The sequence below is a fragment of the Protopterus annectens genome, chromosome 12.part0 (assembly GCF_019279795.1).
Source record: "Protopterus annectens isolate FY-2018-M chromosome 12.part0, PAN1.0, whole genome shotgun sequence".
NCBI classification, from domain to species: domain Eukaryota; kingdom Metazoa; phylum Chordata; order Ceratodontiformes; family Protopteridae; genus Protopterus; species Protopterus annectens.
The window spans coordinates 188837674-188856816 of record NC_056746.1 but is presented as its reverse complement, the minus strand read 5'-3'; the positions used below and the strand labels follow the sequence as shown (position 1 = coordinate 188856816).

Genomic DNA, 19143 nt, shown 5'->3' with positions numbered 1-19143 from the left:
TAAACAACCGTTTTCTTGATAACAGTTCTAGAGCAGAAAAAAAAAAGAGTTTAGTGCAACGTCTTAGACAGCAGAAAGTAGAAATATGGAAAACTGGAAGCTAGTGCTTTCTCTGTCAGTTGGAGTCAATATCTCTTCCTGCACCCCTAATTTAATGTTGTTGTCTTTTGGCTTTTCCCGGTTAGGGGTTGCCACAGCGGAACTCCGGCAGTAGATTTTCACGAACGCGGAGGTGCCAGCTTGACGTTCAACCTTCAACGAAGGCATGCCCATTTACGCATGTCTTTCGAACGCCCACCCATCCACAGGGAGGACATGCAGACTCCACACAGAAGGCACTCTCTGCACACCAGCCATGAATCGAACGGGAGAACCTCTTGTTGTGATGCAACAACGCTACCGCTGCACTACCGCGGAAGTCTGGAGCACCCCTAATTTAATGTCATTTGTTAAAGACAAAAAGGGAAAACAAGCTTAATTCTTATACCTCAGCTTTAGCCACTGCTAAAACATGTTAGCCTGCCAGTGCATTCTTCTTTCATTATTCAATAACTTACTGACCCAGTAGGAAGGCAGAGTTCTTTAGGAGCATCTCAGGTTATCATACTCTAATCAACTGCCAATTCTATGGAGCAAATTGGCTGAAAACTGCTGTCATCGCTGATGCAGTTTGCTCTTTACCCCACTGTTGTCTGACCGTTGATTAGGTATCTATAAGTCCAGGGTGGTGAGAGGATATTCCACTGCATAGAGAAGTGCAGGACGGGCAAAGAATATTCTTTGTTGTTCATGGAAAGTGTCTTTGCACATTTCTTTTGGTGAATTGGGACTCACTGAAAGCTATATTAAGCTTTTTGACTTGAAGCCAGTTTTTTTTCTTATCCTTAAGTCTCTTCGTTTCAGAATTTGACAGATCACTCTTTAATTCTAGACAATTATTTATTTTCTTAGGATGTTCTCGCTTTATTTAATGAAGCTAAGAGATCTCTTGCTAGAAACCATACTTAAACCAGTGAAGGTTTTCTGCCTGTTAACTAGTCAGGTGGAATCTTCCATTGTCCTGTTAATTCCTCAAATATTGCATTACTTATTTAATTTTTAACTCGTGGACTGGCTTACATGTTGTTTAAAAGTCCTTTCTTGCTACCATTTCATTATGTACATCAATTTGTTTTATTGTTGCTTCTCATAAAATTGTTAAACACTTCTAAAAGGTATTTTCATCTTAATACACCTAGGCACCCTATGCTACTTCCTTAGAGTTTGACTTAATGGTTAAAAGTTGATTGCTCTTCCCTTCAAACGTATTTATACAACATACTTGAAGCATATGCCTTGGAAATTTGTCCTCTTGTAATAGTTAACTCATCTAGAATATCAAACTTGTAGAGCTTGATTTGTAAGAACCTTACTCTCTTTATCATACAGACATGTTTTGCAAAGAATATAGTATTAATTTACATGAAAGGCAGTTTCTGTTTTTGTTTTCTAAAGAAGTCATTCAACTAAATGTCTTCTTAAACAGTAGGCGCATAAGAATTGTCAGTACTGTGAATGTTGACATTATAACCCAAGCATTATTTTGAGAGAAATGAACAAATGGGACACTAATCAACTCTGTATTTCTTATGTGAAACAAAAACAGGGCAGACATGTTAGAAAATGGGTACATGGCATGTCTTCTTAGGACATGGTCTCAGGAGCCAATAAATTATAACCAAGCTACCAAAAGGCCACACATATCAAAAGCCATGGCAACAGTATCACCACCAACCACACTTACTGAAAGAACTGCTCATTGACTGACTGCACTGGTTGTCCAGTATAAAAATAACCAAAAATGTCAGAACACTGGTAAGCACTTTTACAAGATAGCCCCATGTGGATGCAGCAACTTCTAAACACTCCTGTTTCTTGTTTATACTAACGTTCAGAGTGCTCAAACCTGAAGAAAGGGAAATGGTTCGTAGCATATAACACCAACTCTATATTCTTTTCTGTACTTGCACAATCTCTAAGTTGGCAAGCAAATAAGAAAGTAATACTGTTCAGTGATCAGGACTTCTGATCACAGGCAATACTGCACCAGAAAGGCATTCACCATCTCTTTGTCAGAAGGTCCACAATAATGTGTAATGCTCCCTATGTAACATGTGCTTGCCAAGTGGCTAGCTAGTTGTTTTATTTTACAATGAGACTTGGAATAAATCTTCACTGAGGTGATTAGAGATGAGTTTACTTTATTACCTGCCACCATTGCCTCCCTACTTTAAATATGCATCTGCACAAGACATCTGTAAGGTAGTACATGACTTCCATGCATATACTTGCTGAACATTGTAAACTGAATGCATATTCTTAAAGTTGTGAAGGGTTTATAAGTTCATAGGTAAGTTCTAGGCTAGTTTCCCTTGTGGGCCATTTTAAGCTTAGCCAGTTTCCCATTTTATGCTTGAATTAACCTATTTGATTAGAGATTGGCCTTAATCATCCCATGGTCAATAATTATATATTACCCCTAATAAGAATAACTGAGATCATACCATAGATATTTTGAGGGGACTCATGCAAAGGATAATGCATTTATGAGCTGTCTGTGTCCATTAGTAGTACAGTGGTCAGTCCTGGGCTACATTTTCTGTTTTCCAACCATAGATCTAAGTTGCACTTGAATATGGACAATGATGAGCTTTGTTTTATAGGGATGGGGGGGGGGCTGTTCCAGAGCAGCAGTATTCTATGCGAGATATACCTTTCCCTCCAACATGTTCTGTTGATGATGTGGAGCAGGTTCATATCCCTAGACTGAGTATTTCTGATGCCATTTGACTTGCTGATGTGCAGTAAATCCGTCAGTAATGGATCAGGGGATGACTTATATGCCAGACAAAGGTCACCTCTCAACAGTCTGTAGGATATGGAGTATAGTGACAGGGCTTTGAGTTGGTCCACATAGGACATGTTTTTAGGCCTTCTATCTTTTTAATAAGATATCACTGTGGGTGTTCCAGTTGTCGCATTTGTCTGGATAGATACCTGCCAAAGGGGGCATTATACTCAGGGATTGGCCTAGAGAGGGCTGAGTAAAGAGGTACAATGACATCCCTAGAACTAGAAACAATCCCTTTGTTTATAAGCTGTGTAATATAGAAAGACTTTCTTATGACAGTGGACATATGTTGATCAAACATTAGGTCATTGTCCACATAATTTTCCAAATCCTGAACAACTGTGTCAAGTCTTAGAGTAGTATTGTCAATGTGATACTTTTCTGGGATAGATGACTTCCCGAAGGATGCAATAATGCATTTTCTGGCATTTAGTTTCAGTCCATGATTTTGGCACCAGTTATCTATTTTGGACAAACCTTCCAATAGGATGGCTAAGTCATTTGGGGATTCAGTGATTGCTCCTTGCTTGCAATGTTCTGCAAACTTAGTCAGCCAGAGCCCTTTGGCATTGGCTTTTACTTTAGAAAAATAGATGCCAAACAGGAGAGGTCCCAATACAGAACTCTGGGAGACTCCACTGGTGATTGGTCTCTTTGTAGAGGTAACTTCTCCTATTTTGATTTTCTGCATCCCATCTGTGAGCCAGTTGGCAATCCTGCAGGCGGTATAGGGGTTTATTCCCAGTTTATTTAGCTTTTCTACTATGCCTCACTGGGTAATTGTGTCAAAAGCTTTGGCTAGGTCAAGGTATTCTTTGTATACCATTTTGCCTTCATCTATTGCTTTGGTGACCTTTTCAAAAAAATCCACCAGTTGAGTAAGCATGACCTGCCCTTGAGAATCCAAACTGAGACGGGTCCAGCATTTGGAGGTTGCCTTTGTCCTTATTGATTAGTTCCATGATGTCTTTCCTTGGCTGGTCAGACTTATGGTTCTGTAATTACCTATGTCCATAGAAGGTCTTATGCTATGTAGGGGAATGACTGTTGATGCTGTTCTCCATTCAGTTGGTACAAAACGTGTATGGAGAATGAGAATAAACTATGTTGTTAGAGGTGTGGCTAAATCGAGCTTCATGCTATTTAAGATGCATCCAGGGTTATGTTCGGGACCCATTGATGCAGTAGTTTTAGCTTTTGATAGCACTCTTAGGACTTGGCCTTGTGTGGTAGCTGGAGGTAAGCCATTTTCAGATATATCTTGAGGGACAGACAGAGGGGAAAGAGTTGTTTGCTTCAACAGTCCTAAAAGGCCTGCTACATTTGGCCTTCCACCCGTTCTTGTTAGCGCAGGATGCATTACTTAGTACTCTACCAGTCATTTTTGATTTTTCTGTGGTGGTTATACTTATGAACAGATACTGCTGTAATGTTCAAATGATAGGACCTTTGCTGTAGGACTGGCTCCATCTGGCTTGCTTCCTTGATGATCTGGATGCTGTGTGTCTGGAATGCCTGTATGTAGTTTTAACTGTAAGGTGGAAATGAGATTTGTGTACTGGTATGCCCTCTTGGTTTATTATTACTACAAATCTGGTTCTGATGTTTTTGTTTTGTAATTATAACTAAAAGAATTTTGATCCAAATATTCAACTTCCTGTAAAAATAAGTTTTGGTTGGCTGTTTGTTCAGGAGACATAATCCTGCACTTTTTGTGCAGGGGATGTGCACTTTTATTCCTTAGCTAATTTGTTTTATCCAAAGCTGCTACAGCTTGGGGGTAAGGATAAGATGCTTCTCCCTTCAAATATTTAGGGTTAGAATTATTTTATTTGCATTATGACCAAAAAATAAGAATACAAGCACATATTATATAGCTGTTATCTATGCTTTTAATGTTGAATCTATCCTGAACACCAGAACATTTGTTAATATTCCTTGTTATGTACATTTATTTATTTATTTTTTACATTTCTTCTAAGCATCTTTTAGACTTTCAGAAAAGAACAGAATAAGCATAGGAGTTCTGCTTTTTATTATTTGTGTGCACCCTGATGGCCATAGTTTCATCCAACACTTCTTTATGTTTGGGAAAATGTCCAGGGGATGAAAAACAATCTGACCAGTGTCCATCATCTGCCTTCATGCAGACATCGTAGTATTTTATGTTTGGTATTTATGCAGTAGTGATCCTATTATTGAAATACTTTCTATTACTTTGAACAACCTGTTCAAACATACTGTGTTTTTACAAAAGGCCAGTAGTATGGCAAGGGCATTTCACACTGGTACACAAAGCATCATACTCTAAAGGTTGTACCACATCTGTTAATGTCAGCTATACCAGGCTTACATGTCATATTAGTAAAAAGCAAAAAAAAATGTATTTATTTTCTTTTGTGGGTGCTGGAGGAAGTGGAGCTGAGAGGCCTCAATCTGTACAAAAGTCCAGTTTTCATCTATGCTCTTTTTCTATTAGTCTCTTAAGATCATATATGCATAAACTGGAAAATATTGAGTTTGTTTCTGTAAACATATTGTTAATTTCTTACAACTGTTGATTATTTTTCTTTCTTTCTTTTTTAGTTTATTTCTGAGGTTTCCTCACATATCCCAAAGGCGTGTCACAGGTAAAATTACAGTTCTCTTCATAATGCTTATAGACATGCATGTTGTATGTATGTATGTGTGTGTGTGGGTGTGTGTATGCTTGTGCGTACGCGTGTGTATCTGTGTATCATACACTAGACTGGAATCATATCCAGCATTATTTTCTCTGCTTTCTTTCCATTGTGTGTCAAGTAAGACTTCAGCTTCCCAGTGTACCTGAACTGCATAAAGCAGGTGTCAGAGAATGAATAAATAATAATTTTGTCACTAGGCAGAAATGCCTTTTTTCTTGGTTTGACCCATTTAACTGACTGACTTACATTCACTCATTACACATGTGGCATGTGGAGGTTGTAGTGTATGGCTGATTTTGAGATGATTGCTTTAAACTGCAAACCCATACTGGCAACCTTTTTTTTTTTAATTTGTATTTTCAGTTTCCAATATGCACTTTTCCTTGTTCCAGAATGCAGAGGAGCCACAGCCTATTTCACCAAGTAAGAAGTGCAAAGTAAAGAACCATTTCTAGATGGGACACCAGTCCATTTAAGGACTTGTGCATACAGACTCACACACACCACTCTTACTTTTCTACTAGCAATGTAAAGGGATTACCAAGACGCTTTATGAAAAAAAAAAAAAAAAAAAAAAAGATGCAGACTTGCAAAGTCTGCAATTAAACTATCCTAGTTGGGAACTAGATCAAGGGGCCAAGCACTGGGAGGCATTAATGCTAACTGCTGCATCTCTGCATTGCCCTCTAATGTATCATTCCTTCACTCATTCTGTGATAATCCAGTTAAACCTCTTCATAGTCAGAGAGAGCTGGAGCCTGTCCCAGCACTCAGTTGGTGCAAGACAGAAGTAACTAATATGAATAAAGCATTATCAGATCCCAGGATGTATGCACACACTGCCCCCCCCCTACACACACATATCTCTGGGCATATGGGAAGTTTAGAAGGCTTACACCTACAGCATGTCTTTCAAATGTGCAGGGAAGCCAGAACATGCAGTAAACACCGATATGGACAATAAGAGAATGTGCTGACTCCATACAGAAGGAACCCTAGCCAAGAACCAAACTGGACAATTAAGTGCTGTGCAGTGACAGTGCTAACCACTGTGCCTTTATACCTCACTAAAAGTTTATAAGTTATATCCTGGGTTTGTTGAGCAGAGGTGTGGAGACCGGAATGTGATGCAGGTGCCTTGAGTTTAGTTAGAGGCCCCATGAATGGAGGAGTCAATCAGAGAGGGAGAGGAGTGAAGGAGCATGGCCGTCTCACCTCTCCCATGGAGAGTGAAGGGTTACAGATGAAAGGTGAGTACACTGAAATGGTATGATTTCTGTGATGGATACTGGGGAAACCCCCTTCTATTCCTTAAGGTTTATGGAAGAGTTTGCTTGCTGCCAGCATCCCTTGCGGAACTGAGGGACGTCCAACACAGGCAGCCCACTGTGTGCACCTCCGCCCTACTTAGCTGAGCAAATGCAGGGATATCAGGATGCATAAGAGATAAAAATCTTTAGCCATCCCTGATGGCTTTCTTAATTATGGCACCTTTGTGCTGATTCCTACCATCAGTGATGAGAGAACAAGTCGTCAGTTGCCTGAGGGAGCTGATGATTGGCAGGCAACAGGGGCAAAGAGTGCTAAAAAAAAGGTTTATTAGTTCCTGTGTTGCTGATCATCTTGTCTTGTCCTTAGTGCTGTGGGCCTGTGGTTAGAGAAGGTCAGGGATGTCAGCAGAGACATCCAGGACAGAAGGATTTGAAGCTATGGTGGATTGCTTTTCCCCTCTACAATAAGAATAGTTCATTGCTGCACTACGTTAATTGCTCCTGACAGATATTTTGTTGCTTAAGCTGCAGCATATGGGTTATATTGTGGCTTTATTGTTAGAATGGCAGCGTCTCCCACCTACAGGAGTGAAATTTCAGTCTGGTCTACCCCAGACACTCAGGGACTTGTTTACCTCCTTCCTAGAAAAGCCACACTAGCACCCCCAACAAACCAGGCCCTGTCCAGTGATGGTAGCTTGTCCGGGTATACCAACATGACCCAAGAAGGGAGGCTACTTGAGGAACAAAAGAATTCAACAGAATGTGGGTCTGTTTTGAAGTACATTATTCCAAAAGAGTAGAATTTAAATGTATCATGCTGTGAACATGAATTAATGGTATGAAGATTCTTCTGAAGTCGGTCACTGTGTTGTATTTTCCTGTACAGTAAGAAGGAGGCCGAAGTGGCAAAGCTGTAATAAGCCTGCAGATGTAGTAACAAGATGGATGTACGTGATATTTTAAACATTCCATACAGAATACTTATTGAGATATATTTGTGGAGTAAATGTCTGTAACTAAAGAAAATTATTATTTTGAGCTGGGACATAGGATATGAATTGCCTTGATATAGTAAGGCCTTATTAAATGTTGGCTGCCAAAAAAGCAATTACTAGTAAATGGAAATCAAAATCTCAACCAACTGTATTTGAAGTATTGAATATTATAAATGAGATAACAGAACTGGAAGTGGGATCTTTAGAAAAGGGAAGGAGCAAATCACTTAGAAATAAATGGAAGTTTAAAAATAAATGGAATTTGTGGGAGCAATACATGCAGAATAATGTTCAGGACTCGGAGGAAGAGTGAGGTTAAAGGGAAGGCAGAAATTGGGCAATGTATGTAATGCTAGCCAGAATGACAGTTGAGCTGTTAAAAACAAAGACGACATATATGTAGTGTATACTGTATGGAAATGAAAAAAAAATGTTAATATGATGTATTTTCTATTAATGTGTGTGCACCAATGTATTATATTATTATTAAAGGCATTAAAAAAGATCAGTTTACATCATGTGACTGTACAAACTGCTTTGCATTTCATAATAGAGTGCATAAATAACACTAACCTTTTAATGTTTGTACTATGTTGTGTAGCTTATTTATATGGGGTGGGGGGTGAGCTGTTAAACTTAAGATGATGACCACTTGAATGAATGAGTCCTGCAAGTTTAGCTTTAAATAGTTAGGAAACTCTGGTAAACAGCAGAGTTGGCACGTACTTGTGTGAAGAAATTTAAAATAGTTTTTTTTTTCTTCTCTAGTAATGGATCAAGATGACATTGACAAGATGACAGTCAAGCTACGGGAACAGCCCATTGGTATGTGGGGCTTGCTACAGATAGCAGGAGGCACAGGTCTGGCTGCATATGCAGTTTGGGCAGGGATCCTCATGCCTGGATTTCGGAAGGTGCCTTTAAAATTACAGGTGGGTTAATTTCTAATGCTTATTGAAAACAAGTAGTTCACATATAGTCACATGAATGAAATTCTAGGTGTAATGTAACAATTTGCCACAGTGTTTGTATATTTTTCACAGATCATGATTAAAAAAGTATTGTCAAACCAAACATGTTGGTATGATAAAAAATTATCAACAAGCCATATCAATTCAGTAGGGAAGATGGATACACTGTATGTAATTCTTTCTGTCCTCTTAATTGTTTAGGTGTTTACCTCACAGACACAAGGTAAAGGGTTGGACTCTCACTTTGGGGAAATTGGCTAGGCTTAAAATGGCATGCAAGGGCAATTAACCTAGTATGTCCCTATGGACCTTTGAACCTAAGTGAGGAACGCCCTTATTGCAGTGGTCTGTGGTAAATTAATTCATTTCCCTGCTCCCATTCTGGACAGATAAAGACTCACTACCTTGCTTGCATTCTGGACAGATAAACAGACTAACTGTATCTCTGTGCAGACTTCTAATACCATCACACTCCTTTTGGAAGGAATTTTTTTCAAAGTATTTATCCTTCCTTCCCAGAATCATGTTTCTGTGCACGAGCAAGTCTGCCTGAGTGTGTGAGTATACACACAGGCACACACACACACACACACACACACACACACACACACACACACACACACACACACACACACACACACACACACACACACGTGCCACGCACACACACACACACACACACACACACACACACACACACACACACACACACACACACACACACACACTCTCCAGTTAGCCAACCTAGTAGTTCATAGGTTGGTACTAGGCTATTGGCCCTTCCCTGGACCCCTGTCCAGCAGGGCGACTGACGTGATCCCTGGGGTGAATTTCTTATCTCCTATCCAATCGTCAAGTTTCCTTTTGAAGAGGGCCAACAAGGCGCTCTACTTGACATGTATGGGCAGTCTAGTCAGTAAGGTATGGTTCCTGACGTTTTAAGCTGCATTCATTTCCTGTTCATTCTGCAGTCTTCTCAGCAACCTGTCTTAATTTCAGTATAGCTTTACAAAAAAAAGTTTTGAGTTTTTACTGAACTGTTTTCCTAACCAGTAATGTTCATCAGAACATTCTCCTCAGGAAAATATTTTTTTCAGTGATCTTACTGCCTTCTTTCATGCAGTCTAGTCATTTTAAAGCTGGGGTATTTCAGTGAACTTCATAGAGTAGAGTCATGGATCCTTGACTGTAACCCTCATGACCCAGGTATGGGTCATGACTTTGAGTGTCAGAATGTTTGACCACATGAATAGGACTGAATAGCTGAGGTCAGTAGCTTACCCATCTTGACAGAAGGCTTGTCTTCTTACTGTGTTGCTGACATGACAGAGGTCTGGGTGAACAGAAGCAGGAGTCTAGCAAGTGATGACTCTTTGACCTGCCAAACCTTGCTATTACACTGCAACTGGAAACCAGCATGTATCCTCACTGGGTGTCAGTGTTTGTGGAAGCATGCAAGCATGTACATTTACTGAAAATCTGTTTGTGTTGAAACGTGCACCCACTGGAAATAAGTTTGTGAGGGGCAGGCACGCCAACTAGAAATCAATATATGTTCAAGTATGCCCACCCACTGGAAATAAGTTTGTGTGGAACCATGCACATTCACTAGCAATCAGCATGTATGGAAGCATGCACACCTGTTGAAAATCTGTATATATGAAAGTATGCATGCCAACTGGATATATATATATATATATATATGTGTGTGTGTGTGTGTGTGTTTTCACTGTCAGTCATTCATCACTGTCATTAACCCCCATTTTACTGCATAACATTAGAGAGTCAGATCAACTTTTGCCACCTCTCTCAATTCAGTGCCACTCTCCCACCTTCATCAACAGTAATGCTTCACTGCTTCACGTCTGCTGTCATGCAATCCATCTATCGCTTTGCCTGGATATTTTCTTTACCTTGTGCTTTCTTCTTGTCTAACCCAAATATTGTTTACTAAATTGTCTTCTGCTTTCCGGCACATGTTGTCAAACCACTGTAATCTGTTTTCCTTGACCTTCTCTTCATCTGGGTCTACTTTGGCTTCTGCTCTGTTGTCATAACTCTGAAGGTCAATCCAGGAAGGCTGAATTTGAACCCAGTACCTTCCATCCTTGAGGTAGAAATGCCCAGCATGTTTTGGAAGGTGGGAGAAATCCAACACAGACATGGAGAGGATATGTAAACTCTGTCTAATTCACAGTGGACACTGAAGCAGGCACTCCCATTGGAAGTGCGTGTGTGTGTGTGTGTTTGTGTATGTGTGCGCATGCGCGTGTTTGTGTGTGTGTGTGTATATGCCCATTGCATTTAATGTTTGTATAGACACACCCTACCTGCACTGACAATTGGTGTGTTTGAAAGCATGTACACCCACCACAAATTAGTGTGTGTGTGTGTGTGGAAGCATGCATACCAATGTGCTTAGTTTTGCAGGTTCATGCTTTGACTTTATATATGTCAGCTGCTGTCCCAACGTACCAGAAGGACAGCACTCTGGTGACAAGCATTCAGCTCTTGTCTTCATTTGTGTTTGTACTGCTATTTAAAATTATGCTTGCTGCCAGCTATTCATTACCCTAGATGTTTTGTTTTTATTTCTGGACAGCAAATGTGCAGATTCCTCTCTGCCTTCCTTATTCACACATTTTGGTAGCATTTTTTTTTAACATTTGTGTTACATTTTCTACCATCCTTACATTTCCATTCTTAGTTTGTTTCATTGCTTCGGTTTTTCAGACAATAAATGTGTGTGTGTGTGTGTGTTGTGTGTGTGTGTATATATATATATATATATATATATATATATATATATATATATGTGTGTGTGTGTATATATATATATATATATATATATATATATATGTATATATATATATATATATATGTGTATATATATATATATATATATATATATATATATATATATATATGTGTTACCCTATCCTACTCAATATTCTTTTTAAAAAATACCTTAAAGATCAAGTACAGAGGTGAAACAGAAATCATCTGTTTGACTTCCTTTTTCATCACTTTGCACATGATGCAGCAGTTCAGTAACAGTGGATTTTTAAATCTGGAAACATGCCGTTTTATTTAAAATAAAAAAAAATTGTCTTACTATTATCCCCTCCTTGTTCCATGCTCACACAGCAATGGATGCATCTCACATTCACATGTAATGTCCTGACGTCATTCTGTGACCTCCTGAAGCTTTAAACAGCATTGCTACATACAGTCTGTTTTTGTTTCAGCATCAATCCATGTTTCTTACAGACAGACTGCCACTTATATTTGAGATGAAAGCTGGTAAGTAATTGAATTTCCCACCCCAAAGAATGAAACCAAAAGGTAAATACTACACATACCTTTGTGTTCACAGGAATGGGTACAACTGTACATAAACCTCAGTTCCATTTCTGGACAACACCGTTCATCTAGGTCCCTTGCAGCATCCCTATCCACTCTGAAACAGTCCACAGTCTGTTGGTGTTTTAGGTGGTTGTACATCAGACACTGTCTGTACCTTCTCCATTGGTACAGATGGTGGTGATGTTCAGCATTGTGAGCACTTTACTTGTATGGTAGCTCCCACCACATACTCTGCTACTACTTTTCCTAACATGGTTTCTAACACGTCCTTGTAACAGCTGCTGTTGGATTCCCACCATGTATACCACTGTTACGTCCCACCACTGGATCATTAATCAAGGAGCCTCAATCCTCACCACTGGCACCAGTGAGGGCCATACATTGAGAGGATAACAGGTACACACACAGTATTTCAAAAGCAACTCTCTGCATCAAGTGAAATTTCACTTAAGAGTACACAGAGACCACAGTCAAGCTGGGGCTGGTTTCTCCCTCTTTCTCCAGATCCCCAGTGAGAATCCCCAGCTGTAGAGCTGAGATCTCAGCTGAGTGGCTCAAGCCAAGACCTCCAGCACCCTCTCTGTCCAATCAGTGCTTCGTGTCCCTGCCCAAGTAGTTGATACGCACACTCTTTGAGGTTTAATTTACAAATACACACACACACACATCTGGGAAAGGCTGGCACTGGTTTACTAGCGATGCTCCCTTTTACTGAGACTATACGGCAGTTATCACTGCCACCAGCCAACACCTTATCAGCAACTTTAAGACCCTTAACAAAGGGTGTCCAATCCTACTCTTTAATATTAATATTAATACAAATGGTAGTTTGACCAAGAGCCAAGGCTATTAGGAGTGGCCCACATAGTGTCACCAAATAAATATGCAAGTACTCTCAAAACTTAAATGTCTCTACACTGATCAGCCACAATGAAAAGTTTAAATATATTTAATAATAATTAATAAAAGAACAAGAAAATACTCAGTATATATTCACAGTGACAGAGTTCAAATTCACAGGAAATATTTAAAACAACATTGCAGGACAGTCTCATATAAGTAAAGAAAAATATCTACACTAAGCTTTGCTATATTCCTTACTATCCCTTAAGAGAGTTACTATACCCTAGAAACTTACTTACAGAGCAAGGCAGATGTGTGGTGAATGGGTCTTTTTGTTGCCAGGTCCAAGACTGAATACAGAATGCTCTGTCTCACTAAGAGACTTCTCAAATTAATATCTCAAAACTTACAGCTGGGATAACTTGCAAAATGACATCATTTCTTGCCGTCTGACTCCTAGTTCCCAGGCAAAACAACCATTGATGAAGCTAGCAGTATTTAGCATCTGCCTGTAAAACTGTACAGACAAGGGCTTCTCCTCAGATCACTGGCAGATGCTGGAAGTCATAAAACAATTACATACCTTCATGTTTTCAGAGGTCGTAATTAGTTTACTCTGAAGACAGTACAGAAAACTCCTTAGTACAGATATTACACCTCTAGCTGCCATGAAACTGAAAGATACCATTTTTATTGCATAGCAATAAAGTAATTTAATTTCAGCTATTTTTCTGAAGTTAACCTCCTGTATTCCAGTTTCCACTGTTAAAATATATACATTTTAAACAGTTACAGTAATGCATGTACTTTTCAGTTCTATTCCAGTAGGGCACACTGTGGCTAAATTTTAAGCACAAGCACTTTGCAAAAAACTTTTCAACACACACTTATGTGCCAGCAGTTTGATACAAACATGACATACAGTTCTAATACATTTGTAACACAAGCATCTTATATAAATCATGTTGATATTCACAAATGACATATAATTATTTACAAAATTTCAGATAGCTGTGCTGGCAGTATCCCCCTTTGTCACAGCCATAACTATCAGCATTCATAATGGATAAGTGCTACCATGCAGCTCTGTCTTTTTATGCATTTCTGAATTTGTCTGCTATTCTGGATTCCTTCATTTTCTAATTACAGTAAATCTGGCAGTGACGGTTATTTCCAGAGTCCATTAAACATTGCATTGGTTTCACTTCTTACCTGTGTTTGTCACTTTTTAAATATCTTGTTACTTCAAGGAACTCTTTTTTTATCCTGGAAAAAAGTCTTCATCTCATCCTTTGGAAAACTAACTTTCCAGTTCAGCACCCCATATCATATGCATTGTCCTACATGCATCATAAACAGTAAAACTACTTCATATTTAATTTCCGAACTGTTGCATTTTCTTAAAGGTGCCATTGTTTGCTCTCACTTTTCTCTCCCCTTTCCTTCCATTACTTAAAGTTAATTAGGTCCATTTTCCTTCACAGTTCCTTTAGCCGCACTACTTAATTATATAGCTCCACTTTCCTGGCATATCCCTCAATCTTATGCTTTAAATGTTGGAAACCATTCATCGAAGAACTCCATACCACCCGCCCATGCATGCACTTTTCTTCCAAGTAATTCACAAAAAGAGGCAAAGATTTATTTGTATTCTTGTGTTTGTCATTCAAAGTGATATTTGTATTACTTATGAATTTTATATTGTGTACTTCTGTTAGTATTCTGATGTCTTCATTTTACTGTTGCTTAATTATTAATTTTACTAATTTATGTTTTCTAATTAATGGATGCTTTGTCTGCTGTATGCTTCATTGTTTTGTTTTTCTCATGGAATGTGGCTAGAATGGATGCTGTGGGATCAATCTTGATTATCTAGCTACCAAGCAAATACACAAACAAACAAACTAGTATGCAATTGCAATTCCTCCTTTTAGTCATTACCATGTTGTATAGGGATTAAAACTTTAACTATGGCCCAAGCAACCCAGGTTCTATTAGCAGCTTGGGCATCTGAGGCTCTGGCAAGGAGGACGGGCATTTGTCTAGGCATTCACTGTGGGGAGATGTGATCCATGGAGGAGAGTAGTCCTTGGACATAATAAATTAATGCAGGGAGTGGGGAGGAGGGTAGGCCATAACAACCCCCCATGCACCAAGCATGATATGTGGTCCCAGGAGCCTAAATGATCCTCATTGGCCCTAACCCTTGTGGAGCAAGTCCATAGGAGATTTGATGGTATAGGTAGAACTGATGTATGATGGAGAGCACTGGGACAAGCTCATGGTTGGCTACGTGAGAGGGGAAAAAAGAAATTTCCACTTTTTAAAAAGATGTGTTCAAATCAGTGTCGCTCATTTAAGGACTAGTTTTGTAGAATTAGATCCTAAAGCTGGGTTTGATTTATTTGCCAGAGCTGGTGGATACTACAAGTTTCATGTTTTTTTAGCCATTGCTCTTACTTCAGGCAAAGGCATTTATTTTAAATTTCTTGCTGAACCTCCCTGCCAGGCTGTAGCATGGATATGTAACTCCCTCTTGCCTTGTCTGCCCCCATTCCACTGAGGGGCAGAATTACATTTTGCTTACAAAATTGAAAAGGAGTTGCAACAGATTGTTGAATAAAAGTTGCAATGGAGTCATGCTACAAGAACAAATTTGTATTTAGCATTCTCTCAATATGATTTCCAAAAAATATGGTTAAGGTATAGCCCCTTTTGGTCAAGATGTTAAAAAAGATGGTTATAGAATGTTTTCTTCTACTAAGTAACAGTTGTTTGCTCTTCTTCACCGTACCAAAAATGGAGACGCTTTATAGACTTGTTCTTGTTTTAACCTACCTCAGCAAATATCTCAAAGTTAGGAAATATTTCAAACTAACTTGCATCTCTTATTTCAGGGAGAAGTGATCCCCAGAGTAAACCCGAGGGATGCTTGCTGACATGTATTCATGCTCCATCCTCACAGGAAGGTCATCAGATTCCAAGTAGAGAATCAGTATTTACAGTTTTTAGTTATCCCTTTTTGCCTAGCAGATATTATCAAAACTTTCACCAAGTACCTAATCTTGGCAATGGTGGCATTCAGGTAAAAGGTGTCTGTTGAGATAATTGTGTGATTTGTTCTCATTCCATTCATCTTGTGTAGACATTCTGAATGTAGTAATGTATGATAATTCCATTTCTGGGTTCTGTCAGCCTTGTAGTTGATAAGGAAGAGGAACGCTTTTCTTGGGTGTTTGTTCTAGAAATGGCCCAGTGGAAATAATTATTTGCCTTGGGAAAGGATCTAGCTCATGGTATCTGTTTTGCTTACTGTGGGTTTTCTTGACTTACAGTCAACAAGAAAAAGCCAGAATTCATCCTTTTACAGAGGATTGTTTCAGTTATTGTTCTGAAAATGGCCCAGTGGAAAATATTCTTTGTTTCAGGAGAGTATCTAGCTATTGTTTAGTATGGCACCCCTTATACTCTGTGTTGTTTAGCACTCCTAGGACACAAAAGAAAACATCACAATGGCTTAGAATGATGGACTTCACATGAGGAAAACTCTGCATTATCCCACTTATCTATGAGATCTGTCTCAGGATGCCCTAATCTTAGAACTCTTGTTTAGTGAAACAGCTTCTGTGATAGGTGACTGAGATAGCACATAATTTAAGCAGTGCACTCTCTTTCTTTAACAAGAAGCATCTTTATTAAATTGTCACTTATGACATAGGCAATCATACATTTTCTATAAATGAAAACAAACCATATTCACGCAGTCTTAGTTGCAAGCACTTTACATCACATACCATATTGACATAATTGTAGTTGAAAAGATTATACATCACTTATAATCTACCCAATCATTGTCAGTCAAATATTACATAGCTCATTCAAATCCTTCTTTTAAACCTCAATCTTCCCCTGTATGTACTGTTTCCACAGTTCACATTTTTTTCCTATGTAATTTGCTCCTACCCTAGTCTAAAGATCCCAGTTCCAGTTGTTTTATCTCTGTTACTATATTCACTGTTTCTAGTACAGTTAGTTTAGACTTTGATTTCCATTTTCTAGTAATTGCTTTTTGGTATCCACCATAATTAGACTCAGCAAGGTCTTGCCATGTCTAGGCAATTCTGATTCTGTATCATAGCTCAGAAGGATTATTGGGTTACACCAATTTGTTCACCCAGTATCTCTGGTAGAGAAGTCTGCAGGGAATCTTTAAAGTCTGCCAACCCATTACACTCCCAGAAAATATGTTCCCAATTATCTCTTTCTTCTCCATCACATCTCCAACATTTGCTGCCTACCTGAGGAAAAATTCTCTGGAGTCTACTTGGGGTTTAAAAATATCTGTCTAACCGTTTCCAATCAAACATCCTAAATCTTCTAGATTGTATTACATATTTGGGAAACAAACATATATCCCCCATTGTTTCTTTGTCAATTGCTTATCCAGTCTCTCTCTACCCAATCCTTTCTGACCTCCTCTGACTAATTCTTAGTTATCATGCAATATTTTGTATGCTCTACTAACTATTCCTTTTTAACAGCAGCTTCTGTTCTAGATTATACTAAAAACTCTACCAGTGCTGGTCTTTCATTTAGAACCCCCTATTGCTTTCTTTTTGCCTATGCGCTGATATCAGTGCTTGATAGGGAAGGCAATGTCTAACCTGCAGACCAAATACATTTTTGGCATCTTCCCATTCTGTTACCTTTCCCTCTCTAGTTATTTGCTCAAATACCTTGGTTCATGTGCCAGTTTTCTCCAATAAATTCCAGCCTCCTTTTGCTTATTGTCTTTATCCCTATTTGCAGTCATCCCTAATTGACAAAATCTCCTTTCTCCATTTCTGTGTTGGCTTAGTCCTTAGAATACTATACTTTCTGCTACTTTAGGAGTATAATATTCTGTATGATTATTGTTATTCTTATTAAAGGATTGCATCCAAAATCCCAGTCTCTCCTTGTTTCTTCATCCCTTTCCACTTTGAATTATAGTGTTTTTCTTGTGCTATGTATAGAAGCCATAACTGTGGGTTCCCTATTAGAAGACTGAAGATGCTTTCTTTCAAATGCATCTTGGTCAAACTCAAAAGTCTGAAATGGCAAAATATCGAAGCGGCTTTTAAGCAAATTCTTTCCCTGGGAAAGAATTTGCTTGGCTGCTTCGTTACTTTGCAGTTTTTAGCACTGTAGTGCAGTCTTGGAGTTGGTATATTTAAGCAGGGGGTGTGTGGGGGGGGGGGTGAAGCCCCCCACTTAATGTAATGTTTAAAGTATTTTTTTTTTTTTTGGTTGGAACAGCGATTTTTTTTCCTAGGGGAAAAAAAATCGCTGTTCTGACAGTTCGAAATTGCAAGCATTCGCTTACATAGGGTCGATTAATCACCGTTTGCTTTTTTAAGCATATAGACCCTAACTATGTAGCTCTGAAATATCACTTCAAATTGGGCAATCCCAATCTGCCTTGTTCTATTGGAAGAATCAGCTTATCCCACTTGACTCTTGCCATGTTCCCCTCCCAGATAAAATCCTTCAGCTCTGTATTAATTGGTATCCACAACTTCTCCTCTGGTTGATAAAAATATGCCTGACCTGTGTATAAGACGAAAGTGACTAAAAGCATTTTAACTGATTGTATCTTACTACCCATATCCATATAACAGAACTTCCAATTTCTCAGGTTTTGTATTATCTTTTGTTTAGTCTCTTCCCACATATCCTTAGCTGCCACACTGATGTCATTTTTAATCCATACTCCTAAATTCTTCATTTTATCATGTCCCCATAAGTATGGATATTGCTGAACCAATTCATATGTGGGTACATAACTTATCAACTTTGTTTTAGCTTCTAAGTTATGAGTAGTCATTCTCCACAAATGCTCTGCTGTCTCCCACTTTTAGTACTTTGTCCTTCTGCCACAGTTTTGTCAGAATCAACTCCTTTTGCTGGTAAGATTGCATCTTTACTATTAATGGTCTAGGTTGCTTTCTTATAGCCAGGTTTGGAGCATACACACAATGTGCCCTTTTGAGTAATAATTCCTGTTGTGGAATACCAGTCCAGTTACTTATTTGTGCTTTTCTAAAATTGATACTGTCTGTTCCTTCCAGCTTCACTGGT

The 19143-nt window shown here is 38.8% G+C and overlaps 1 protein-coding gene across 2 annotated transcripts in view; it reads left to right on the top strand.

Moving 5' to 3' along the window:
- The window catches only part of ANTKMT (adenine nucleotide translocase lysine methyltransferase), a 102229-nt gene that overhangs the window by 32378 nt on the left and 50708 nt on the right, over positions 1-19143 (top strand). Inside the window, exons 2-4 of one of the 2 annotated variants that reach the window (XM_044089228.1) lie at positions 5477-5520; positions 5938-5997; positions 8612-8775. In XM_044089228.1, coding sequence (XP_043945163.1) covers positions 5946-5997; positions 8612-8775 — 216 coding nt within the window. In that variant the 5' untranslated portion in view covers positions 5477-5520; positions 5938-5945. The remainder of the gene's footprint in view (positions 1-5476; positions 5521-5937; positions 5998-8611; positions 8776-19143) is intronic. The other variant, XM_044089229.1, reaches the window with a different exon arrangement.